General features: G+C 41.0%; 1 protein-coding gene across 1 annotated transcript; it reads left to right on the top strand.

The window, feature by feature from the left end:
* Window positions 1-1999: 1999 nt before the first annotated feature.
* LOC138978160 (uncharacterized) lies at window positions 2000-23398 on the top strand. The gene is made up of 10 exons (XM_070350821.1): window positions 2000-2120; window positions 2819-2854; window positions 4472-4571; window positions 11796-11902; window positions 15892-15982; window positions 19793-20047; window positions 20795-20889; window positions 21524-21602; window positions 22264-22445; window positions 22924-23398. The coding sequence occupies exons 2-10, from the start codon at window positions 2829-2831 to the stop codon at window positions 22997-22999; spliced, it is 1011 nt and encodes a 336-aa protein (XP_070206922.1). The 5' UTR covers window positions 2000-2120; window positions 2819-2828; the 3' UTR covers window positions 23000-23398.
* Window positions 23399-27644: the final 4246 nt, after the last annotated feature.

Consider the following 27644-nt stretch of genomic DNA (forward strand, 5'->3'; position numbering starts at 1 on the left):
ACATTTGGTAGCGGCAATGACTGCCAGCTTCACTAGTGGTAATGCGTACCCCTAGCGCGGCTCTGCTTGGGTGGGAATGTTCTGAGCAAAACACTATGTGTTACTCCTTATCCCCCGCCCTCCATGGAACCGCTTCTTGACCCCAACAATGATATTGGGTGGGGAGTTTTCCAAGTCGGTAGAGGCGCCGGCTGGCTTTAAAACCGGTTGTCACTTTCAGCGTGGGTTCAACCCCCAAGTTCGGCGCGGGATGTGTGTCCCAGAGTCAACTTTGTGCAGACTCTCCTCAGTGTCCGAACACCCCCCGTGTGCACGCATGCGCACGATAAAGCGGATCCCAGGGTCACAGCGAAAGCCTCGGGCCTTGGAAACACAAATACATGCATGCAAAAATACTGAAGCCAGAGTGTCCGTTCGGCCAACAGCCAATAAAGTAACTATTTCAGCACTGACCCAAGACGACTCAACCCGGCCCCTTGCCCATGTCTCCTCTGGCAGCCGGCAGCCGGGCCAGCAGTGTCTAACCCCCCCCCCCCCCCCCCCCTGCATTTTATTTTTAATTTTTATACAAACGGCCGGGTTTTCCCGTGTAACATGCCCCTGATGGCTTTGCCGTGAGGGCGTAAAACTTTTCATTTTCTTCCACCCGGGCTTCAAACCGAAAGTAGGTCGAATTATTTCATCAATCCTGTTTGGGGAGAATTATCCGCCTTTGCTTTCGAGAAAACTTCCGTTCATCGCTTAATGCGCTACCTTCTGGATGCAGAAGTGAAAATGTCTGAACAGAGAGGAACAAATTACTGTTGTTCCATGGACATGCCGCCTAAACTGAGCTCGATGAGGGGCATTGATTTTCAATCCGCTGTGCGAGAGAAAGAGAGAGAGAGAGAGAGAGCGAGAGAGAGAGCCAGGACTTCTGTACTGAGAACATGTGTTCTTTGTGTCGTCAGTCATTGGCGCAGCAAGACTGAGTCAAGGCCACTCGATGATCGCTGAGTTCGTCATACACAAATTGAGACAGTTATTGAGTTACAGCACATCAGTTTTAATAAATATTCAGCTTCTCTCAGATCAACTGATTTGGATCGAATATCACAGCTGTACTGACTAATATCGAATTATTTCGCCCTCGTCATTTCTCGCCGGGTCGTGGCTGTAACATGCAAGTTTACATCCCAGGTGAAATATTGTTCCTTCATGTGAACGATTAGTACGAGGTACATAGCACTGCTGACAGTGTACAAACTGCGTTGTGGTGCCTATGTGTACAAGACGCGCCTTGACAAAAAAATTATTTTAGGCCCTTGTTACAAAAACTCCAACAGTCTCCTGTCTGTTTTAGTGCTGTCCAAACAAGTAGTCACTGACTGACTGACACCGCCAGAGACTGGTACATGTGCAGGCACCACTGCATGCAAAGCCATAAAAAGGGGTAGGGGGTGTCTTCGGGTGGTGGGGGGGATGGGGGACTCAACACAAAACAATTAATTCAGTATCAGTCAGTGTGTGTGAGAGTGTTAGTGTGCCAGTCAGTATCACGTGTGTGGGGGTGGGTGTGCTTGTTGTCACCGGTTTGAGTGTTGCAGTGTCATTATCAGTTCCAGTCTATGTGTCAGTCACTAGTGTACGTCACAGTGTGTGTGTGTGTGTGTGATGGTCGGCACTGATGTGCCGTCCTGTGCGACCATCACTTATTTCAGTCAGCATCACAAGTTTCCCAGCACTTGCGGCTGACAAGGTTAACGTTTCAATGAGCAGAGAGTCAGTCAATGTGTGAAGTGTCGGCATGCCACGAGTGTAATGTAAATCACACTGAGCCAGTCAAGTCGCACTATGCTCAGTCATAGACCATTTATCTATGGCTCGGTCAAGTTCAACGCCGCAGCAATTCAGACAACATCCCCAACTCGGCTGCAATGGCACATCCGACCCATGCTATCACGTGGGAGACATAATTTTGGCAGGTAACAAAGTTGAGCGGGGCTCGCTGCCCTTGCAGGGACAAGGACACGACCTTGAGAGGTAACCTGCCGCAAGCACAATCATCTCCTTCACCGGCAAAGTCGTCAGTGGCAGCTCCAGTGAGTAACGTATCATAGCACACCGTCAACCTAACCGAGGTGAGTTTGTACCTAGTAGTGGCGTCCGTCATTTATAGTTGTATCTCGGTGTCCGTTCAGCTGAAAGCAAGGTGTCTTATAATATATATGATATGCTTTGCCTTCCTTTTTTAACTGCTACGTGAATGGGTGCTGCAAATGCACCGGCAACGCAGTTAGCATACAGCATACATGACCATGTTTCTGCAAGTCAGACGTTTTGTCTGCACTTTTGTCAGGGTGAGCAGAGCGCTGACTTTTGCAGCCTAGCACATTTCTAATCCTGGACCTTTGCCAGCTTTATCATAATGTGTCTCCTGCTTTCAACCGGTGTCTTTAGGGCAGACTTAATGCAAAAAAATTGATTTAAAATGTCTTCCGGTATGCGTGTCACTGGGTGTGTGTGTGATAACCGGCACCCGTCTGGACAGAAGCACACTTGACATTAATTTTTTTAAGCTGATCAGAGCTGTTCAAATTAACAACTCAAAAGGGTTACAATGTACTTATTCAGGTTATTATTTAAATTTCATTGGAGCTTTGCCAGATTATTTTCTCAAGCATTTATAAGCAGTGTGGAGAATCATCTTTCAAAAGAAGCTATTATATTGAGAGGGGAAAAACTTGTATTCAGATGTAAACCATGTTCTATAGACTGTTTGATGTAACATGTTTGTAGCTTGTGTACTGACCTTCATTGTGGTCTGTTTTGCTTCCAGCCAGTTCACAATGTCCATCAAGGTTGGAATTAACGGGTAAGTCACGTTTTTTTCTGTCCACCATGGATTTTTTTTTCTTTCTTGTTGCTCACCCATCATACCATACCCCACTATCATATATACCAACTCTAGGCTTTCATTCCTTCTCCGACTATGTTTTCAGGACAGTCAGTATTATGTTATGACATGAGTGATAGCACTGTTACATTGTTGATTGTCTGAACTAAGCTTTATTGGTATGAATAGACCTTTTCGGTATCTGAGCAGCTCTCGTGAGACACGCTCTTTGTTATGCTTTGAACATCGCGAGAACTTCGAACCTTGGCTTGTGCAGCTCGCACGAGATCGCTGTACCGCATGCTTTGCTATGCTCTGAAGTTTGCGAGAGATTACGAGAGCTTGGAATACCGATAGGGTCTATTAAGACATTATTAGAGTTCTTCAGTGCTGCTACTTCCCGTTCAATACAAGTACAGAATTGTGGATGATAACAACAGAGCAGAGAGCATGTCATGCAGACTAGATTCAATTGTAAAAAACCCACTAATTTTTGAGTCACTTGAGAAAAAGTGACTATGTAATCGGTCAGTGTTAGTCTGTCCGGCCGGCCGTCCGTCCGGCCGTCCGTCCGGCCGGCCGTCCGGCCGTCCGTAGACACCACCTTAACATTGGACTTTTCTCGGAAACTATCAAAGCGATCGGGCTCATATTTTGTTTAGTCGTGACCTCCAATGACCTCTACACTTTAACGATGGTTTCGTTGACCTTTGACCTTTTTCAAGGTCACAGGTCAGCGTCAAAGGAAAAATTAGACATTTTATATCTTTGACAAAGTTCATCGGATGTGATTGAAACTTTGTAGGATTATTCTTTACATCAAAGTATTTACATCTGTAGCCTTTTACGAACGTTAGGCCTAAAAAAAAAATAGGTGTGGTTACGGTAACCCGACCTACCCTATTTTTAGGGGCCGATCCTATAACTTTTTATTACATTTGTCAAAAAAAAACAAAACCGAGTACAAAAAACGCAATGAAAGCGAAAGCGCCCGTGTCGCACACTTATTTTCCTGTCAAGTAGGTTTAATTTGTACACATTAGAAAAAAAAAGTTAAAAAAAAAGAAGTGATTGCCTACCTACCTACCCTATTTTTTTTGGCTATGTTACCGTAACCACACCTATTTTTTTTTTTGGCCTTATCAGAAAAACAAGGGAGATAACTAGCCTTTTCTGTTCGGCAACACACAACTTAACGTTGGGCTTTTCTCGGAAACTATAAAAGTGACCGGGCTCAAATTTTATGTGAACGTGACTCATTGTGTTGTGAATAGCAATTTCTTCCTGTCCATCTGATGCCTCATATAATATTCAGAACTGCGAAAGTGACTCGATCGAGCGTTTGCTCTTCTTGTTAAGAAACTGTCCTGTCTACCTCACCTGTTTATGTTGAACATAGAAACAAATTTATAATGCGAGTACTGTACTGATGAAGTGTGTGAAAACCTGTTTAAATTTCCAATAGATTTTTCATGGTTAACATGGGAAGGCAGTTTCATGTATCGTCAACTGAACATCTTTTGATAAGTTTGAGTTTTCCTTTTCTGACGGGGATAACATGAGACATTTTGAGATAACGTTGTGACCTGATTACAGATTTGGCCGCATCGGTCGCCTGGTGCTGAGGGCAGCCTTACAGAACAAAGATGTGACCGTGGTGGCGGTCAATGACCCCTTCATTGACCTGGCCTACATGGTAGGTACTGGAGTACAGGGAAACCTGTTTTGGTCCCCACCCCCATCCCCTCGTTAAGATCTTCCCCTTTTCAAACCTTGCTTTTTCACATTTTCGTTTTATAACATCTTTGTTTGTTCATGGGCTGAAACTCCCGACGGGGACGAACTCACGCTGACAGCGGCCAACTGGATACAAATCCAGCGCGCTACCGACTGAGCTACATCCTCGCCCTATAACATCTTTAAATTGACCTTCATGTTATGTCTCCCCTCCTCTTTAAGGCCTGATTTTGTCAGATTTTTGAAGGTCTTAAAAGCTTGTTCCACTGTAGTATTCTGCTGTAGGTGGCCATGTTCAGCCTGTGATAAGAGAAGGGAAACAACTGTAGTATTCTGCTGTAGGTGGCCATGTTCAGCCTGTGATAAGAGATGGGAAACAACTGTAGTATTCTGCTGTAGGTGGCCATGTTCAGCCTGTGATAAGAGATGGGAAACAACTGTAGTATTCTGCTGTAGGTGGCCATGTTCAGCCTGTGATAAGAGAAGGGAAACAACTGTAGTATTCTGCTGTAGGTGGCCATGTTCAGCCTGTGATAAGAGATGGGAAACAACTGTAGTATTCTGCTGTAGGTGGCCATGTTCAGCCTGTGGTAAGAGAAGGGAAACAACTGTAGTATTCTGCTGTAGGTGGCCATGTTCAGCCTGTGATAAGAGATGGGAAACAACTGTAGTATTCTGCTGTAGGTGGCCATGTTCAGCCTGTGATAAGAGATGGGAAACAACTGTAGTATTCTGCTGTAGGTGGCCATGTTCAGCCTGTGATAAGAGAAGGGAAACAACTGTAGTATTCTGCTGTAGGTGGCCATGTTCAGCCTGTGATAAGAGATGGGAAACAACTGTAGTATTCTGCTGTAGCTAGGTGGCCATGTTCAGCCTGTGATAAGAGAAGGGAAACAACTGTAGTATTCTGCTGTAGGTGGCCATGTTCAGCCTGTGAAAAGAGAAGGGAAACAACTGTAGTATTCTGCTGTAGGTGGCCATGTTCAGCCTGTGAAAAGAGAAGGGAAACAACGGTAGTATTCTGCTGTAGGTGGCCATGTTCAGCCTGTGAAAAGAGAAGGGAAACAACCGTAGTATTCTGCTGTAGGTGGCCATGTTCAGCCTGTGAAAAGAGAAGGGAAACAACTGTAGTATTCTGCTGTAGGTGGCCATGTTCAGCCTGTGATAAGAGATGGGAAACAACTGTAGTATTCTGCTGTAGGTGGCCATGTTCAGCCTGTGATAAGAGAAGGGAAACAACTGTAGTATTCTGCTGTAGGTGGCCATGTTCAGCCTGTGATAAGAGAAGGGAAACAACTGTAGTATTCTGCTGTAGGTGGCCATGTTCAGACTGTGAAAAGAGAAGGGAAACAACTGTAGTATTCTGCTGTAGGTGGCCATGTTCAGCCTGTGAAAAGAGAAGGGAAACAACTGTAGTATTCTGCTGTAGGTGGCCATGTTCAGCCTGTGAAAAGAGAAGGGAAACAACTGTAGTATTCTGCTGTAGGTGGCCATGTTCAGCCTGTGAAAAGAGAAGGGAAACAACTGTAGTATTCTGCTGTAGGTGGCCATGTTCAGCCTGTGAAAAGAGAAGGGAAACAACGGTAGTATTCTGCTGTAGGTGGCCATGTTCAGCCTGTGATAAGAGAAGGGAAACAACTGTAGTATTCTGCTGTAGGTGGCCATGTTCAGCCTGTGAAAAGAGAAGGGAAACAACCGTAGTATTCTGCTGTAGGTGGCCATGTTCAGCCTGTGAAAAGAGAAGGGAAACAACCGTAGTATTCTGCTGTAGGTGGCCATGTTCAGCCTGTGAAAAGAGAAGGGAAACAACCGTAGTATTCTGCTGTAGGTGGCCATGTTCAGCCTGTGATAAGAGAAGGGAAACAACTGTAGTATTCTGCTGTAGGTGGCCATGTTCAGCCTGTGATAAGAGATGGGAAACAACTGTAGTATTCTGCTGTAGGTGGCCATGTTCAGCCTGTGATAAGAGAAGGGAAACAACTGTAGCTGCACTTTGATTAAACTTTTCGGTTCTTGCTACAGGTGACAAACTGCAGAACATTCCATTGTCCAGATTAAATTAAGGGGAGGTGGGCCAGTGCACTACCTTTTTTTTAATTTTCAATGTTTTATTGTGTCTGAATGTTATTTTATGAAAGAAATGAACAAATGATGACAAAGAATAGTCACTTTTTGTATTTTCGGTTGCTGGTTTTTGTTTTACGCGACAAACAGTCAAAATACAGACAAAAGTGGAGTACAGGAGATACACGGATTTTCATCAGATGTGATTGTCACACTTCTAATTATTGTTTTATTTTATCCTTCTGGGTATGCTCTAGGGGATTACGAAGCAGATCTTGTTTATTATATTTATATTTGGAGTTAGGAACACTTCTTTGTTACAACTGTCAAACTTTAGGGTAACGCTTGCGAAATTATTTTTTGAAATAATCTGGATATGACTATAATAAAATTTCAGCAAAATCCCTTCGTAATCCCCCAGAATGTTATATTCTGCACAAACTACAAAAGAAAATATTGCTCTAGCTAAATTACAGCCAGAGAAATCGCGTAACCCAAGACGTAACCGTAGGCAAAATGGCTGAACTGAGAAAAACGACATTGAAGATTGAACACCACAGAAACACTATTGAAACAGACACACAAGGACAAAACTGTGTTATGAATGAACAGTTTAGTTTATTTGAATTGCAAACTACTTAGCCTTTAGCACGCCAGCAGAGAATTTATGCGTCCATCCTTTCTTTCCCTCTGTCAACCAGCATGGGGATACTGCCCCAGCGCTAAACGTGTATCAATGACCCGATTCTCGTTTGTATTTGCATGCGAGAATAACGGTATTTTTAACGGTAACTTACTTGAGCCAGAACGAGACTTATTTGCTTCCGTTATCTCGTCGATTTGTTGGTTTCCTCGAAGTTTTCTGCTTTTGTTTTTACATCGATACAGTACTTTGGTGCTTCGACAAGCAAGATGGAGGATGATGAGTTTGAAACTTTCGTTTGAGTTGTTTTTTGACAACAAATCGTACGTGGAATCTGAACGATTTACTGAGGAAGCTCTTCGCAATGAACTGTGTATCGCGGTGAAGAAAATGACACAGTTCGTCAAGACAGTGACGGAATTTACGAAAGCGCAGATTGATACAAACAGTTGCTGATCCAGTTTCGTTCGGGAAATGGCAGGCCCAGCAAACATTACCGATAATCTGACTGATGTTGGATACTTTCTCCTGTTTTTGTTTTTTTGCGTAGCAAATGCTCAACTTGCTTGTCGAGGAGATACTGCACAGCTAGAAACTGACTCAAATTCAGCGCAAAGCAAGCCAGTGCCGAGACGTAAAAAGTCTGCTGCATGGCGTGTTCGGAAATGGCGACCTGTGGATCTGCGTGGAGATCAAAGCTTTCCTCTGTATCGGAAACACCGACATAATCCAAACTTTGGCCTAGTGTCAGCGGAACTACTTGTTGTTGCGAACCGAACTAATAAAGACGTTGTCCTCTTTCTTATTTCGAGCCATTGTTATCGTATCAAAGGTTGTTTCTCAAGGAAAAATTCGCTTTCGGTTGTCACCGATCGTTTGATGTGTAACCAGGATGTTGTAAAACCGAGTGAACTTCGGGTGTTCCCGTCATGGCCGAGAGTCTCTTCGGTAGTTTCCGTATGCAAAATTCGTAAGCTGAGCATGCGCACTCACAAAGTAAATTGGTTCCCGATCTCGGTTTATGACACGAACCAATGGATGTCGAGTACCTTCCAAATAAGGACATTTCCGTTCGATTACGATTGCTGCCTTTGCAACGGACAAGTGGCTGAGTGAATGGAACATTCATCAAAACACTGATGTCATGTTATAGGTCAAGAGCTGCTGCGCAGTTTCGTATGTCGTGAATGCACTGTTTTGCTGAGGACAAAGCCGTAACTAGCCTTTGAAATGAGACATTTTTTGGCGGGGGAATATCGACTACTGAAGACAATCAATGCCACACATGTTCACATTTTGTCTTTATTGACAGATAAATAGGACACTTTTGACAAAAACACCGACACACATGGATGATAGGTATGTTATGGAAACATAATCTGCTAAAATACCCAAAACAGTGTTTTGAACGATTTGGTCAATTTTGCACTGGCCCACCTGCCCTTAAGTACAGTATAAAAGAAAGTTGAATGGAATGAGGTTCTGAATAAAAGTGTTGCTCCCTTTGACTTTTGTTCAACTTGCATTTACTACACATTTTAACAAGTCGCGTAAGGCGAAAATACAACATTTAGTCAAGTAGCTGTCGAACTCACAGAATGAAACTGAACGCAATGCCATTTTTCAGCAAGACCGTATACTCGTAGCATCGTCAGTCCACCGCTCGTGGCAAAGGCAGTGAAATTGACAAGAAGAGCGGGGTAGTAGTTGCGCTAAGAAGGATAGCACGCTTTTCTGTACCTCTCTTCGTTTTAACTTTCTGAGCGTGTTTTTGACTCACATGCGAAGCAAAAGTGAGTCTATGTACTCACCCGAGTCGTCCGTCCGTCCGTCCGGAAAACTTTAACGTTGGATATTTCTTGGACACTATTCAGTCTATCAGTACCAAATTTGGCAAGATGGTGTATGATGACAAGGCCCAAAAAAACATACATAGCATCTTGACCTTGCTTCAAGGTCAAGGTCGCAGGGGCCATAAATGTTGCCTAAAAAACAGCTATTTTTTACATTTTTCCCATTTTCTCTGAAGTTTTTGAGATTGAATACCTCACCTATATATGATATATAGGGCAAAGTAAGCCCCATCTTTTGATACCAGTTTGGTTTACCTTGCTTCAAGGTCAAGGTCACAGGAGCTCTTCAAAGTTGGATTGTATACATATTTTGAAGTGACCTTGACCCTGAACTATGGAAGATAACTGTTTCAAACTTAAAAATTATGTGGGGCACATGTTATGCTTTCATCATGAGACACATTTGGTCACATATGATCAAGGTCAAGGTCACTTTGACCCTTATGAAATGTGACCAAAATAAGGTAGTGAACCACTAAAAGTGACCATATCTCATGGTAGAAAGAGCCAATAAGCACCATTGTACTTCCTATGTCTTGAATTAACAGCTTTGTGTTGCATGACCTTGGTCACATGTATTTTGGTAGGAAAAATGTGTAAAGCAGTTCTTAGTGTATGATGTCATTGCTAGGTTTAGTTATTTGACCATGTCAAGGTCAAGCATGTGAGTCGTATGGGCTTTGCCCTTCTTGTTAATCCAAACATATCATATCTATATGTTTTTGGAATCAGGAACCGACAAGGAATAAGATGAAAGTGTTTTTAAATTGATTTCGACAATTTAATTTTGATAATAATTTTTTTTCAGAGCTTGTGTTTAATCCAAATATAACATATTTGAGACTGTGCCAAAAGGTCAGGTGTCATGTCTACTGTCCCGAATGACACACGATTGCTGACATTTCACCATTGCCAACAGAATAAACAAATAAGAAATAGGTAGAAAATGAATGTGAAAACTGACTTTGATTGTTGATCAGTATTTTCTATACCACTAACAAATAATCTACTTGCACATAGCTGTTTGGCAAATGTATGTTGCATGGGACACACTGACATGAAAGTGGAAGATGTTTTTCCCTCTAGAGAAACTACATATCAAGTTACACTTTTTGTGCTCTTCCATTCCAGTTGGCAATCAATTGTTAACGCATGTTATTAGAAAAAATAGAACGAAAACAGATTAGATAGAATGAAAAATGTACTGGTGATGTCATTTGGGACATACTGACATGAAAACGTCACCTTTTGGCACAGTCTCATTTATATGTTTTTGGAATCAGAAAATGATGAAGAATAAGATGAACCAACTTTGGATCGTTTTATAATTTTTTTATTTTTTTACAATTTTCAGATTTTTAATGACCAAAGTCATTAATTAATTTTTAAGCCACTAAGCTGAAATGCAATACCGAAGTCCGGGCTTCGTCGAAGATTACTTGACCAAAATTTCAACCAATTTGGTTGAAAAATGAGGGCGTGACAGTGCCGCCTCAACTATCACGAAAAGCCGGATATGACGTCATCAAAGACATTTATCAAAAAAATGAAAAAAACGTTCGGGGATTTCATACCCAGGAACTCTCATCAGTCCTGTCAAATTTCATAAAGATCGGTGCAGTAGTTTAGTCTGAATCGCTCTACACACACACACACACAGACACACACACGCACATACACCACGACCCTCGTCTCGATTCCCCCCTCTACGTTAAAACATTTAGTCAAAACTTGACTAAATGTAAAAAGTAACCTCTTTTCTTTGGCCTTTTCAGTTTAATTTATGTTTAGGTACTTTTGTAATTTTAATATACATGCCTTTGACAGACAGAAAGATCAGCTGGTTGTTAGTCCAGGGATTTGAAGTGACAATGAGCTTTGTGAGAATGTTTTAAAAAGTGTGGAATGATGTGATAAACCTCGCCCACAAACTTTGTTATGTTATATGAAGTCTTATATCGCGCGCGTATCTCCAGACTCGGACTCAAGGCGCAGGGATCTATTCATGCCGTGTGAGATGGAATTTTTTTTACTCAATACATCCCGCATTCACATCGACCAGCAGATCGCAGCCATTTCGGTGCATATCCTACTTTTCACGGCCTATTATTCCAAGTCACACGGGTATTTTGGTGGACATTTTTTTTTATCTATGCGTAACCAATTTTGCCAGGAAAGACCCTTTTGTCAATCGTGGGATCTTTAACGTGCACACCCCAATGTAGTGTACATGGATAACTATTATACATAATCCAAACAACTCTGTCTGAAAATAGGTAGACGCAAAAGCCTGCTACTATTTGGGCGAAGTCGACTTTGCAAACCCTACTTCACTTAGCTCGCTGCATGAAGCTTTTGCACTGGACTTTTTTGTTATAAAAGACATCATGAAGTCAACTTCCAGCTTAATTAAGGCTAGGAGCTACCATGAAAATACATTGTTTTTTCTCTTCATGACATTTTAACAGACTGTATTGTTTTGGAAGCTCCTAGCCTAAAGGACAGTTTGTAAGATAGTTTACAGCCAGGAAAGTGTAACGACATGAGAAAAAAAGTCTCAGGTGATTTGCATTTAAAAAGTCATTATGCATGACAAGTATTTATTTGTTAATTTTTCCACCAGGTGTACATGTTCCGCTACGACTCCACCCACGGTCAGTACAAGGGCAACATCGAGGTGAAGGACAACAAGTTGGTGGTGGATGGACAGGCCATCGCCGTCTTTAACGAGTCAGTCTGATTTGACTTTTACACTTCAACCCTTTCACTGTCAGTCTGCTTTAACGTTTACACTTTCACCCTTTTACTGCCTATAGGACGTCAGCTGATGTCCTGAGTAACTTGCTTTAACGGGCAACAAACTGTTCAATAAACAACAACATCTTAGGCAAAACAAAAAAAAAAGGTCTGTTTACGGTGACCCGACCAACCCTATTTTTTTCGCGCGACCCTAGACTTTTTTTTTGGCATTTGGGAGGGAAAAAACTGCAAAATAATGTAAAAATATGGTTTTTTGGAGAGAAAAAAAAAATCCCGACCTACCGACCCTATGTTTTTGGCCTATGTTACCGTAAACAGACCTTTTTTTTTTTGGCCTTAGAGATCTGATAAAATAAGGGAAGTAAGTGATCTAAATGCAGATAACATGTGTGATGGAGTAATTATTCTCTCAGGTGTCAGGAGAATGGTTCCAAACTCTCACTTTATTACACGTCGTATTCATTTGGAGCACTTAATTACTTCCCTTTGTTTATCAGATGTTCAATAAACAGCAAAGAACAACAAACATTTAACGATGTGTGTGTGTGTTTATTATTGATATAGACATCTAGGGAATATTGCAAATCATTCTCCCAGTAAGGTCATATATTGTACTACGTTGCAAGCCCCTGGAGCAAATTTTTGATTAGTGCTTTTGTGAACAAGAAACAGTTGACAAGTGGCTCTATCCCATCTCCCCCCTTTCTCCGTCGCGATATAACCTTCGTGGTTGAAAACGACGTTAAACACCAAATAAAGAAAGAAATGTTGCAAATTGTCAGTTCATGTAAATACAGGATATGCTTTATATGACTAAGTGCCAAAAGGTGCGCACGAAAAGCGGACAAAGGGGCTAAAAAATAAAAGTTGACAAACACGACTGATATTGTGATTTTTGTTAAGACAACAGATGCTGGAACCCAATTACGAAAAGAAAAGATAAATTTACCCAAATGATTTTACAAATAACGATAATTTTGTTCGTTATATCATTCAAAATGGCACTGAGTCATAGCATTAAGGTTATCTCGCACGTTTTTAAAGCTAGGGCTTTGAAACTTGGCACACAACCAAAGTATAATGACCTCCAGGTATGGTGCACATCACATTAAACAACATTGAATTTCAAGGTCACAGCTAGGTTAAATTTCCTTTGCAAACTGGAAAATTGTCGTTGTCACGTCTTACATGTTTTAATACTAGATCAGTTAGACTTTACATACTTCACATACTTTCAGCATTTTTATAAAACCTCATTAAAAGTGACCTGCTGGTTAATCTTTGTCAAAGTTCAAGGTCACAGCGGGGTCACATCTGGTCCAAATGTGGAATATTTTCCATTTATTCAGCGCGTTTATAGCACGAGCTTTGAAAATACACACAGTTCTAGTGTATAATGTTCACACACGATTAAAGTCTGGTTGAAAAAGTCAAGGTCACAGCAGGGTCGCGTTGAGGTCAAACATATACATTTTTCAATGAGGTTTTCTCATATGTTTTTGAAACTAGGGCCTTGAAACTTGGCACACTACGCAAGTTAAATTAAACCTCATCAAATTCCAAGGTCACAGTAAGGTTAAAGATCCTTTAAGGATATTTTCTAAAAAAGGTGACCGCCTGGTTAATGTTTGTCAAATTTCAAGGTCACAGCAGTGCCATCTGGCTTAAACTTTGAAAAATTGTCAATTTCTTCAACTAGTTTTATAGTGTTTGAAGTCATTCACACATGATGAAAGTCTGGTTGATAAAATCAAACGTCAAGGTCGCAGCGGGGTCGCATTGAAGTCAGACACATACAATTGTCATTTTCACGAACGCCTTTTAAGCAACACCTTTGAAACTTCACACATTCCAAAGTTTTGATGTTGTTTGGTTATAATCAAAGTGTGGTCAATTTCCATGATTGAGAGCATTCAGAGGGGTCAAGTTGAGGTCACACAAAAAGTGATTATCTTTATAAGACTCACGTTTGCTGCTATTGCTCACTTGACATTGGTGAAAGTGCTTATTTTATAATTGTTGATCTTGATGTTTTGACCAATTAATATTACCAGGATCAACCATACCAGATTTCAAAGTCCAGAAGTTGTCAAACCTCAAACCTGTTGGAAGTTTCAAAGATTTAAGCATCAACAAATTTCTATTTGATTTGACCTTAAATAACAGATTTGACCTTAAATCTTAAAACAGATCAACCAGACTTTGGTTTTATATAAATTGAAGTTCAATACAATTTCCTTTTTTTTTTACCCAAACCATAACGCCACTTTGACCTTGACATTTGACTAAGGTCGACCAGACTTGGTTCATGTTTGCTGGTGTTGTCCATTTGTAAATGTACTGATATCTGAAATATGACATGACTTATGTTTTGTCGTTCCACGCTACATGCAGTGTCCGAACAATCTCATTTTTACCCACACGAGACCCTGCTATGACCTTCACATTTCTCAAGGATCAACCTTGAATTCTCCATGTTGAACAATCATTAAGCAAAAGCGTTGTTTGAAGTTTGAAGGTTCTAGCTTCAAAAATCTCTGAAAAAATATGTTTCATCCGTTTTCTGAACTACATGTGACCCAGCCGTGACCTTGAAATCTGACAAGGGTCAACAAGACTTTTACCATGCATGGGGGCGATTAAACCCCAAATGTGTGTGAAGTTTCAAGGTTTCAACTTAAAAAACGTCTGAGAAAAATATACATTTTCCTTTTTGGACAATGTGTTACACGCAAGACAACACGACAAACGCTCGTGTTATCATTCTTTTACTTTAAGGTCGACTTGCGTGCCCGCTCTTTCGCTAATCTCAATTAAAATTCATCTTGGAAGTTCGGTTTTATTACGCTTTTAATTAAGAAGATTAAACTAGGACAACAAATAGTTAGTTTTACCCATTAAACTCGATAAGGTAGTGACATTTTATGTTGAACGCAAGATGGTGTCGCACGCAAGATCTGAAAAGATGTTGACGACATAATTTCAACACTTGATAGCGCATTCGTGGTTCGTGATTTCTTCACAAATTTTGAACACAGAATGTGTCACGTGGTTCCGTAGATGAAGTAGATCTTTGTACATGTAAATTTTGTTTTTAAAAGAAAATTACCGTTAATTACCGAACATTTTGTCGCACGCAAGATATGACGAAATTTTCAAATCGTTTTCAAAAATGCTGTTCAAAAGTTCTGCAGTCTTTGCTGGATTACTTGAAAGACAGCAGTTTGATACACCGTTATCGCTTGACGTGTCGACATCAATTCCAGAATTTTTGAAAAAGAAATTTAGTAAATATCTGCGATTGAAAAATGTATGCCGTGATGACGACGCATCTTGCGTGCGACACCTTAAAATTCGGTTATCGAAAAAAAAAAATTCTCTCGAGATTTAGATTTGACGTTTGGTCTCGTCTGTAAAGCGATGTTTCAGGCATTCAATCAAACTAAATGCAATTCATTTGTGCTTCTTGTTATTTTTCTGTGGCATATTCAAAACACGAGGTATCACGATGTCCGTTTTCAGATGGCCGGTTTTGGCGTTATTTTTGACTTTAAACAAAGATAACTTCAAAACCGTTCAAGTCAGACACACGACATTATGTCCACTATCTCTTCGCACATTCATCCACACACACACCAATTTTCAGCAGACACACGTTTTTAGAAACATTTTTATTGTAAAACAAAGTCGTCTTCTGTTCTGTGAGCACCTTTTGGCACTTAGTCATATACAAATATTTACTGGCAGCGAACAGGTTAATCGGCAATAATAACGATAAACAAAAACATGTTTTTCTATTGCGCCATTCATCGCTGAATAGCAGTCTCAGGGTGCTTTACAAAAAGTATTTGTCATTAAAATTCAACATTTCATACACTTAAAAAAGTCGGGCATTACAAAGTATTTGGTGCTTGATTTGGCCATGTAAAGGTTTAAAGGTGCATTTCTTGCTTGGACAGGAAAGACCCATCAGCCATCCCATGGGGTACCACTGGAGCAGACTACATTGTGGAGTCCACTGGTGTGTTTACTACCATTGACAAAGCCAGTGTGAGTTGCCTTCCTGTCTCTGTACTGCTCAACATTTGTCTCCTTGTTTACATTTAGTCAAGTTTTGACTAAGTGTTTTAACATAGAGGGGGAATCGAGACGAGGGTCGTGGTGTGTGTGTCTGTCGATCTGTGTGTGTGCGTGTGTAGAGTGATTCAGACCAAACTACTGGACCGATCTTTATGAAATTTGACAGAGTTCCTGGGAATGATATCCCCGGAAGTTTTTTGACTCACATGCGAAGCAAAAGTGAGTCTATGTACTCACCCGAGTCGTCCGTCCGTCCGTCCGTCCGGACGTCCGGAAAACTTTAACGTTGGATATTTCTTGGACACTATTCAGTCTATCAGTACCAAATTTGGCAAGATGGTGTATGATGACAAGGCCCCAAAAAACATACATAGCATCTTGACCTTGCTTCAAGGTCAAGGTCGCAGGGGCCATAAATGTTGTCTAAAAAACAGCTATTTTTCACATTTTTCCCATTTTCTCTGAAGGTTTTGAGATTGAATACCTCACCTATATATGATATATAGGGCAAAGTAAGCCCCATCTTTTGATACCAGTTTGGTTTACCTTGCTTCAAGGTCAAGGTCACAGGAGCTCTTCAAAGTTGGATTGTATACATATTTTGAAGTGACCTTGACCCTGAACTATGGAAGATAACTGTTTCAAACTTAAAAATTATGTGGGGCACATGTTATGCTTTCATCATGAGACACATTTGGTCACGTATGATCAAGGTCAAGGTCACTTTGACCCTTATGAAATGTGACCAAAATAAGGTAGTGAACCACTAACAGACCTGTTTACCCTCCCGGATTGTCCGGAATTATTACGGATTTGGGGTCTAAATTCCGGTATTACGGAATACTACCGAAAATTCCGGAAATTCCGGTCGAGAGAACCTTTTTCGTGCGTGAAAATTCGAAGTCGAAATTGTGGTAGTCACCAGGACTGTGATTTCAAGGCTGGCCGAAACAGCCTTTTCTGCGCATGTGCACAGCAAGGTATTTGTCGGATTCCGCGGATTTGAGATCGACATTGGTCCGAAGGGTAATATAGGGCCGATCTCTGTGGGGACGAAATGCCAACCAAAAAAGCGAAAGTTGTACAGAAATATCGGCAAAACTATTAAGTCAAGTGGCGGTGTCTGGTGAAGTTTAAGAAGAGCGAACCACATTTATTTTGGTGATCAACTTGAGATCAGTGCAACAACAAAGCTAGTCAGTTACGAGTCACGTCGCGGCACGTGTTACGCAGCATTAGTTTTAACAAAATGCAGTACACAAATGAACATGGAAACAAACAAAAACACGAAATTATGTTTGGCAAAACATGAGCCTGCTTCGCATCGAGTTTATTTGACCTAGGTCTCTACTTCCACAGAATCTCTCAGACCTGCGAACCGATCTCTCACTACGGTCAGTCGCACCAGAGACATAGATGTAGGTCTATGGTCGCGCTCATCAGTTACTTGGCTGTTGCCGAAATTCAAGTCTTTCTGAGCCTAAAACTGATCTCCATTAATATTTCTCCATAGCAAAGATCACAGTTCTTTGAATCGAAAAACTTTCAACAAAATGTTTAAATGAAATAAACGAATCGGTCCTCTAAAATTAAAGGTAGCTTCTGGAGTGAGTTATTATGACTGGTTTTAATGCAGGATGTCTGATGTGACAGAATGTAAGGTGGTTTTGTTCACATGCATCTTCAAGTGACTGTAAATAGTCCAAGGGCGGAGGGGTGGGGGTGGGGGGATGTTACAGGGGTTCCGGACCCCTCCCCCCTCCCCTTGCTGTCAAAAAAGCAAAAAAACAAAACAAAAATTCAGTCTGGGAAAAAAACTAAAGACATTTTCTGTCTGTGAAATTGTTGTTGTTGTCGGGAGCAGATATCAATGAAGATAAATTGCCATTATTTAATACTAACTTCAAAAGAAATAATGAGTGGCTGCTGACACCAATTTATCATGTTTAAAATCAAGGATAAGCTACAAATTGTTAATTAAATAGCTAAAACTCTTCAGCCAGACCCCCCAACCCCTGGACCCCAGGTTGTACCCCCCCTCTAGCTCTCTTGCTCCGCCCCTGAATACTGTGGTGTTTTTTTGTTTAGATAAAGTAAACTTGTCTTAGTTAACTTGCATATTATATATCAGGTGTCGTGTGTTTGTGTGTGTGTGTCATCGAGCTTCTGTGTGTGTAGTACAATACTGTTAAACATGGTTATCAATTTTGTACTTGTTTTGCATGGTAGCGCGCGAATAAACGTGTCGTTTAATCGTTTTCGAGCTGGTTTATGGTTGATAAAAAAGATTACTCAAAGATGCCTCATATTACGGAAAAGTACCAGCTGCATTCCTGATTTTCATTTGGGGGGGTAAACAGGTCTGTAAAAGTGACCATATCTCATGGTAGAAAGAGCCAATAAGCACCATTGTACTTCCTATGTCTTGAATTAACAGCTTTGTGTTGCATGACCTTGGATGACCTTGACCTTGGGTCAAGGTCACATGTATTTTGGTAGGAAAAATGTGTAAAGCAGTTCTTAGTGTATGATGTCATTGCTAGGTTTAGTTATTTGACCTTGACCCTGAAGGTCAAGGTCATGTAAAGGTCAAGGTCAAGCATGTGAGTCGTATGGGCTTTGCCCTTCTTGTTTATTTTTTTCGATAAATACCTTTGATGACGTCATATCCGGCTTTTTGTAAAAGTTGAGGCGGCACTGTCACACCCTCATTTTTCAATTAAATAGATTGAAACTTTTGTAAAGCAATCTTCGACGAAGGCCGGACTTCGAATTTGCATTTCAGCTTGGTGGCTTAAAAATTAATTAATGACTTTGGTCATTAAAAATCTGAAAATTGTAATACATTAAAAATATAAAAATTATGATCAAAATTAAATTTCCGAAATCGATTTAAAAACAATTTCATCTTATTCCTTGTCGGTTCCTGATTCCAAAAACATATAGATATATGTTAAAAACACTCTCAGAAAGTTAAAACGAAGAGAGGTACAGAAAAGCGTGCTGTGCAGCACTGCGAAACCACTACCGCGCTGAACAGGCTCGTCAGTTTTACTCTGTTATGCACAAGCGGCGGACTACGGTCATTGTGAAAAAATGCAGTGCGTTCAGTTTCATTCTGTGAGTTCCACAGCTTGACTAAATGTAGTAATTTCGCCTTACACGACTTGTTTTTTAATCTCCTAGTAGTGATACAAGGACCAATGTTCTGACTGAATTGTATCAAAGGGTTGTTATACCACTTGCAAAACTTAAAATTCCTGACAGAAAAAGATTCTTAGCACTACATTTATCTCCCTAAGTTTCAACATTGCCCTCTTCCTTCTTTGTATACTCTGGCGTTTGTTGCTGAGATCCTTGAATAGACCTTCAGTCCAAGGGTGTCCTCATACCAGAAATGAATAAACCGGTTTGGGCACATTGAAATTAAGGGCTTTTAAAAAAAAATGTAAGCGGAACAGAAGTTTATCAAATTATCTAGAAAATCTCTCTTTCTTTCTTTATTTGGTGTTTAAAGTCGTTTTCAACCACGAAGGTTATATCATCTCTGATTCTACTTTTTCTTCTTCGTTCATGGGTTGAAACTCCCAAGTTCACTCATGATTTTGCACGAGCGGGTTATTACATGTAGAATCATTTTTACCCTGCCATTCAGACAGCCAAACGCCGCTTTCGGGGGAATCTCGGATCAAAACTAATTGTCTTGAAATGTTTGCTGACATTGTTTTGAAAATGTCTGAAGAAATTGTCATAAAAGTGTGGACTGTTGGTGTGGTGTAGGCCCACTTGAAGGGTGGCGCCAAGAAGGTGATCATCTCGGCCCCCTCAGCGGACGCCCCCATGTACGTGATCGGTGTCAACGAGAAGTCCTACACCAAGGACAAGAACGTGGTCAGCAACGCCTCTTGCACCACCAACTGCCTGGCACCTTTGGCCATGGTCATCAACGACAAGTTCGGCATCGAGGAGGGTCTCATGACCACTGTTCATGCCGCCACTGCTACACAGAAAACTGTGGATGGCCCTTCCAGCAAGGTATTGACCTTGTCTTCCACTATTTTACACTTCACATTTTGCTTAATTTCTAACAGTATCAGCTCTATAGTTATCGTATCCAGCAAGGTATTCACCTTGTCTTTCAGCTATTTTACGCATGATTTGCTTTATGTCCACAGTGTCAGTTCTAGTTATTTGTTTCCGATAAGATACACTTGTTTTAATACATGTAGAATGATCGAGTCCTTTGTGACAATTTGTTCTACGATCATGATTGAGTCCTTTGATATGACAATTTGATATGTTCTTATATAACGATTATGGCGACACTGGCAGTGAGAAAGTAGTTTCTTTAGCCAGAACACAATTAGGTGCAGTCTTGTCAGTACGGAGATCTGTAATTAAACAAAAATACAGGGAAATAAAATGTTCAGTCCTTAGACAATAGACGATTTAAAAAAAATTACTGTCAGGATTATTAGTCGTCTGGAGGAATAGGAGCCCCTGTATGGCAGTCAGATTTTTCACAAGATCCGGACCACATTCCATGCCTTCGGCAGGCTGTATCCCATAATCGGGACGAACAACCAACTCCGATGTTGAGAAACGTCTGACTGCGATGCAGGGGCTTCTACTTCTCCAGACCGCCGAAAATGCTGACAGAGTTATTTCCGGAAAATGTCGATTGAATGTTATGCCCACTTTGGACAGAGAAATATTGTTAATCTCTGGTAGTAAGATAAAAATGATATTGGTGAGTGGATGGCTGTGTGTGTGCTGTTGCAGGACTGGCGAGGTGGACGCGGTGCCTACCAGAACATCATCCCCTCCTCCACTGGAGCTGCCAAGGCCGTTGGCAAGGTCATTCCTGAACTCAACGGGTAAACATTGAGATCAGAGAGAGAGCGAGAGTGTGGTGTGTGTGTGAGCGAGTGTATTCACATGCAAGCACTGGGATGCTATACACGACAGAAATTCATCAATCAAACATTTGCTCCTGGTGATATTTATTTACCTGTGTTTGAAACGTCCGAGAGCTGATGAGGAAATTTGTCAGCTTCATTCACTTCCTTGCTCTTTGCAATGCAATCGATCCTTTTACAGAAGATGCAGTGCAAGGCATAGCATTGCTGAAGCAACGATATGTATTTTCGTCGCAAGAAGGGATGGGTGCAGTCAAACTATTTACACACATCCCACAGATCGCTACACATACCTTTAGCATTGCCAGCCAAGCAAAACTTTATGTGGCTTTGTCAGTTCGCATCTCCCACCAAAATGTTATCGGCGCGCATTCCCAGTGATCATATGTTCTTGGGCTAAATGCTGCATGCTATTGCAAGAAGGTCAATCAAACTTTTTAAATGCATAGATGCCTGAGGCATGACTGAAAACCCTAGGGGCTCCGTGCAACTTGAGTGTGACTGTCTTAGTAGTGTGTATTTCTGATCTGTTGATGACGCACGATTATTTGTTTTGCTGATTGACAGCATTGTGTGATGTGTTTGATTGCAGTAAGCTGACAGGCATGGCCTTCCGTGTGCCGACAGCTGACGTCTCGGTCGTAGATCTTACTGTCAGGTTGAAGAAGGGAGTAAGTTGTGTTTTACTCTTAATCTTATGGATACTGGTAAGGCCAAAAAAAAAAATAGGTCTGTTTACGGTAACCCGACCGACCCTAGTTTTTTCGCGCGACCCTAGACTTTTTTTTGGCATTTGGGGGAAGAAAAAAAAAAAAAGAAAAAAAAAAATCCTTGTTTTTTTGGCAAAATAACGTAAAAATATGGTTTTTTGGAAGAAAAAAAAAATAAATAAAAAAAAAATCCCGACCTACCGACCCTATTTTTTTGGCCTATGTTACCGTAAACAGACCTATTTTTTTTTTTGGCCTAAATTTTTCATGTCATTTGTCCTGTTTGCCTGTCCAGTGAGTTAATCTTGTAGGTCACTGAAAGGCACTCACCGCATTGCTTATGTCATATTCTACAAAACATGTGAAGAAAGCACACTTGATATGTCAAAAGTAATATCAGGAAGGCAATAATAATGGCAATAATGATATGATAATAATAAGAAATTAAATAATAATCTATGGAAACACTGAGGAAAGTCATAAGATTCAGCAGTGGAATGGCTGTTAATATTGGCTGTGCGTATATAGTGCAGTATGATGTGAAATCTTGGCCTTGCTTTGCATTGACTATCTTCAAACTGAATTTTGGCCAGCTGATTACAGTACTGTGATTTGCCTGCAGGCCAAGTACGATGACATCAAGAAGGCCATGAAGGAAGCCGCTGATGGCCCGCTGAAGGGCATCCTGGGCTACACAGAGGACGACGTGGTGTCCATGGACTTCCTGGGAGACCCACGCAGCAGCATCTTCGACGCCAAGGCCGGCATCCAGCTCAGCGACACCTTCGTCAAGCTCATCTCATGGTAACTGTCTTCTTTCTTACTTGACTCTTCTTCTTCTTTGTTCATGGGTTGAAACTCCCACAATGTTTGAGGTGTATGACCCGTTTTACCCTGCCATACGCCGCTTTCGGGGGGAAATATGCTGGGTGTTTTCGTGTTTCTATAACCCACTGAACTCGGACGTGGATTGCAGGATCTTTCTTAAATATGTTGCAATAGGCCTTATTGTACAAGTTATCACGCTGGCAGATGTATCTCGCAGTTCTCTGCTGTATATAGTGCACATCTAAATTGCTTCCGTAGCATTCATATTAAAAACTCATGTTTGCCGGAAAAGTTGACCATCGGTTTCTGCACAGTTGGTGTAAAGTTCTCATGGTTTACTATAGCTGTCAAGAAGTCGCTGTTATTTTATTTTATTTTTTCTTCATCGAATATATGGAGCGTGCTGGTGCTTGCAAGTGCGGGATGTTGATACAGTGTTGTTGTTGTTGTGCAGGTACGACAACGAGTACGGCTACAGCAACCGTGTGGTGGAACTGATTACTCACATGGCCAAGGTGGACAAGTCATAGACGCTCATCTCGGTGGACAGCACTTACATTCACAACATTACACGTAGTCTTAAGCAGCAGGGGACTGATATAGGTGTCTGTGAGTGACCGTCTGGCTGCCACGCTGTAACCAGTACAGTACCATTTGAAAGAATGAGAACATTTGGTTTGACACTGTGAGGAAAACCGAAGGCCTCTGGCAAGAGATTATGGCTGCAAGCTACCGCGGCTGTGTGGTTTTTTTTCTCTTTTTTTGTTCTCATTTATTTGTTGAAGACTGTGCTACTATTTGTCATACTAGCATGTTGGAGTGCTGTTGTTCCCTGTGGTTTTTTCTCCAAAATCGTAGTGATCCCTTCGGGGTTCATGATGCATGTTCCAATTCCTGTGAGGTTTCCAATAAATCTACATGGTTCACTCTAGCTGTGTTTGATTCTGCTGTATTGTATTCTGCTGTTGTCATTCATGCATGATACAATGTGCTTTGTTGCCTGCATACAAAATATATGGACGCAACGATCTAAACACATCACGGCAACTAGTCGCAGCTGGTCACGGCTACCCGCAATGTTGGCGCGAGCCTCACGACAACATCGCGGGTAGCTGCAACCTTGGCGCGAGCCTTGCAACAACATTGCGGGTAGCTGCAACCTTTGTGTGAGCCTACGTTTTGGGGAAAAACAGATTATCAGAGACAAAAAGGTTATCGGTTTTAGGTGACTTGGCTGGTTTGTAAAGGAAGATCTTGCTGGTTTTACTGCTTGCCATTCACAATTAGAGCGGGCAGAAATGTGTATCAATTTGCATCACCCAATAGGACGAGGATGAGAGTAATCGGACCAATCAAGGAATAATGCTTCATTCAGAACGACATTCTAAACCCCAACTTGATAGAATTACAAAAAGGAAAATTTAATTTAAATGGTAGCATTAGCTTGTTGGGACAACAAAATGTGTGTGTGTGTGACTTGCATTTACTGTCTGTGGTCTTATACACCCATTCCAGGACATAATGCAAGTATTCAAATGCCCAGAACAGTCGCTAAACCACTACCAGCCCAACACTTCTGACTTCATGACGTCGCGCTCATAAGAAAAATACCTATCTCGGTACATTTCTGTAGCGAAACTACAGGGGAAGCTACTGGAAGGGTATCTATCATCTATCATGTGTTAGAGTACAAACTCTCTGACCATCGGAAACCATTGCCACGGTAACGTAAGCAAAACTGCCGATCTTGTTTCTTGAGGTAGGCACTTTTTCTTAATGATACAGGAAGACTTGTTTTGAGAATGTGAAGGTATGCAAAAGCTCTTTGTGGGTTGTTATGCAGTTTTGCTGATTGAAAATGTTGCTGTCAGCTCTTTGTCTCACGTTTATCCAGCTGTCACCGCTCGAGATAGGCAGTTATAGCAAGTAATGACTAAAATGAGATGGGCGGATTGTTCAAAAGTTTTTTTGCGTTTTTCTCAAAACATAAAAAAACAAGAAGAGCAAACGCTCGATCGAGTCACTTTCGCAGTTCTGAATATTATATGAGGCATCAGATGGACAGGAAGAAATTGCTATTCACAACACAATGAGTCACGTTCACATAAAATTTGAGCCCGGTCACTTTTATAGTTTCCGAGAAAAGCCCAACGTTAAGTTGTGTGTTGCCGAACAGAAAAGGCTAGTTATCTCCCTTGTTTTTCTGATAACGTTCGTAAAAGGCTACAGATGTAAATACTTTGATGTAAAGAATAATCCTACAAAGTTTCAATCACATCCGATGAACTTTGTCAAAGATATAAAATGTCTAATTTTTCCTTTGACGCTGACCTGTGACCTTGAAAAAGGTCAAAGGTCAACGAAACCATCGTTAAAGTGTAGAGGTCATTGGAGGTCACGACTAAACAAAATATGAGCCCGATCGCTTTGATAGTTTCCGAGAAAAGATATAAAATGTCTAATTTTTCCTTTGACGCTGACCTGTGACCTTGAAAAAGGTCAAAGGTCAACGAAACCATCGTTAAAGTGTAGAGGTCATTGGAGGTCACGACTAAACAAAATATGAGCCCGATCGCTTTGATAGTTTCCGAGAAAAGATATAAAATGTCTAATTTTTCCTTTGACGCTGACCTGTGACCTTGAAAAAGGTCAAAGGTCAACGAAACCATCGTTAAAGTGTAGAGGTCATTGGAGGTCACGACTAAACAAAATATGAGCCCGATCGCTTTGATAGTTTCCGAGAAAAGTCCAACGTTAAGGTGGTGTCTACGGACGGCCGGACGGCCGGCCGGACGGCCGGACAGACTAACACTGACCGATTACATAGAGTCACTTTTTCTCAAGTGACTCAATGACTTGGGCAATTATCTTACGAGCGTGACAATGTATTATAATTATCTAGGCTACTTTGAGTGCTAGAAGGGCAATTATTTTCACTTGTTGAACACATAACAAAAACAAGTTGCGTAAGGCGAAATTACTACATTTAGTCAAGCTGTCGAACTCACGGAATGAAACTGAACGCACTGTAGTTTTTCATCAAGACAGTACAGCTTCATCAATCCCCGCGAGAAGGAAATCGCTCACCTTCAACGTGCAAAATGCAGTGAAATTAACACGCCAGAATAGCGCGGTAGCGTATTGTGCTAAGCAGGAAAGCGCGCTTTTCTGTATTCTTGTTAACTTTCGGAGCTTGGTTTGAATACAACCTATCATATCTATATGTTTTTGGATCAGGAAATGATGAAATCATTTTTGGATCGATTTCTTAAATTTTTATCGTAAGACTAATTAATCTATTTTCGTTAATTGTGATCACATTTTAAGAGTAAACATTACGTATGTATATATTTTTAGATTCAGAATATGATGAGGAATACGATGCAATCAATATTAAGTCTGTTTGCGAAAATTCGATTTTAATGACAACTTGAATGAGCAAACTCATTAATTAAGCCTCCAAGCTGAAATGCAATACCAAAGTCCGGGCTTCGTCGAAGATTACTTGACCAAAATTTCAATCAATTTGGTTGAAAAATGAGAGCGTGACAGTGCCGCCTCAACTTTCACGAAAAGCCGGATATGACGTCATCAAAGCTATTTATCAAAAAAATGAGAAAAAAATGTCTGGAGATACCATACTCAGGATCTCGCATGTCAAGTTTCATGAAGATCGGTCCAGTACTTCTCTGAATCGCTCTACACACAGACACACATACACACATACACCACGACCCTCGTCTCGCGTTAAAACATTTAGTCAAAACTTGACTAAATGTAATTAGCAGCCTACCAGCAGAGGGGGAAGTTTTTTCTGAATTAATTTTGTAACTGAATCGGTGAAATCGTGCAGTTCAGCGAAGAATTCACTCTTTGTACAGGTAGAGGTCAAGCTGGTGATGGTTGGTATGTGTCCAAGTGGAAGGATGCTCTGATCCCAGGTGAAAGCCTGCCTGGACAGATATATGTGGTGGTGCACATGACAATTAATGTGGGAAGGAATGTTACGTATCTTGGACAATTTCATCTCGCACATCCACACACATTCATTTCACAGATCGGCACTCGTGTCTGCTACAAAATTAATAAAGCAAAATGTTCATAGTATTTGGGCTTGAACTGAAAATATGCCAACACAGATAGAAGTAAACTGTGTTCCTGAAGTCTGGAGAATATAAGAATATTGGTAAGCAATCGTTCACGTCGTCAGCAAACATTTATTTAATGCAACCATAAAGACACCATTTTTTCACACAAGTAGCTTCTGAACACATCATAATTGATTGTATAAGAATTTAAAAAAATTACACATGAAAATGCAAATCACGTAAACGTCTTGCGAATGCATTCTTGAGTAATGAAAAGAAGTAATGCACACGCATGCAGTCAGCAGTAAAGACTAGGAACAGCAGAAACTAGCTCCTACCCAGGTGGTGTTAGCACATTTCTAAACATTGTAATCGGGCCAGGATGCAGTGGACGGCATACACTAATAAGACATAACAAAAGTCTTCTGTACAAGGCTAGTAGCCTAGCTGAGTAAGTATACAATCAGATCTCGAAGGGAAGATTTACTCACAGCGCATTTATACATCCACTCCAGTGAGAAACGTCAATCAATTGAACAACTTTCATAATCTGCCTATACACGGCCATTCACGTACCTTGCAGCATGAATATTGATTGCTTTTATGTCAGGCACACAAACACACATGGCAATTCTTGCCTAGGGTTGTGATCCGTACATTCAATTTCATTTGGAAAAATTGAGCAAAAGATCCAAAATTGCAGTACGTAACAAAATGTAAGGCTTCTTTTTAAGCCTACTGTCTATATGATACTTACCGAGACAGTACTATTCTTGCACATTATCTATTATAGGCCGAAAAAATTGGACAAAACGCTGCGTGGGTACAATTATCTCCCATAACCATGCGCCACCGTGGATCCCAAGCACTGTCTGAGTGCTTCCCCCTTACAGGATGTAGGTGGCGCGTCCTCTTTCTTTATGAGCTGCAGACCCTCAAAAAGCCCATAACATATCAAGAGGGGAGGCGGGAGGGAAACTCTAATAGTACTGTCTCGGTAAGTATCATATAGACAGTAGGCTTAAAAAGAAGCCTTACAGTCAATATAACACTTACCTCGACAGTACTATTCTTGCACAGAATACCA

Source organism: Littorina saxatilis, linkage group LG10 (assembly GCF_037325665.1).
Source record: "Littorina saxatilis isolate snail1 linkage group LG10, US_GU_Lsax_2.0, whole genome shotgun sequence".
NCBI lineage: Eukaryota > Metazoa > Mollusca > Gastropoda > Littorinimorpha > Littorinidae > Littorina > Littorina saxatilis.

What these genes read in the sequence shown, in the direction of transcription:
- LOC138978160 (XM_070350821.1), top strand. Translation starts at nt 2,829, where the DNA reads ATGTCCATCAAGGTTGGAATTAACGG. An exon ending in GCCATCGCCGTCTTTAACGA is followed by an intron (nt 11,903 to 15,891) that starts GTCAGTCTGATT and finishes TTGCTTGGACAG; the next exon opens with GAAAGACCCATCAGCCATCC. An exon ending in TGGATGGCCCTTCCAGCAAG is followed by an intron (nt 20,048 to 20,794) that starts GTATTGACCTTG and finishes GTGCTGTTGCAG; the next exon opens with GACTGGCGAGGTGGACGCGG.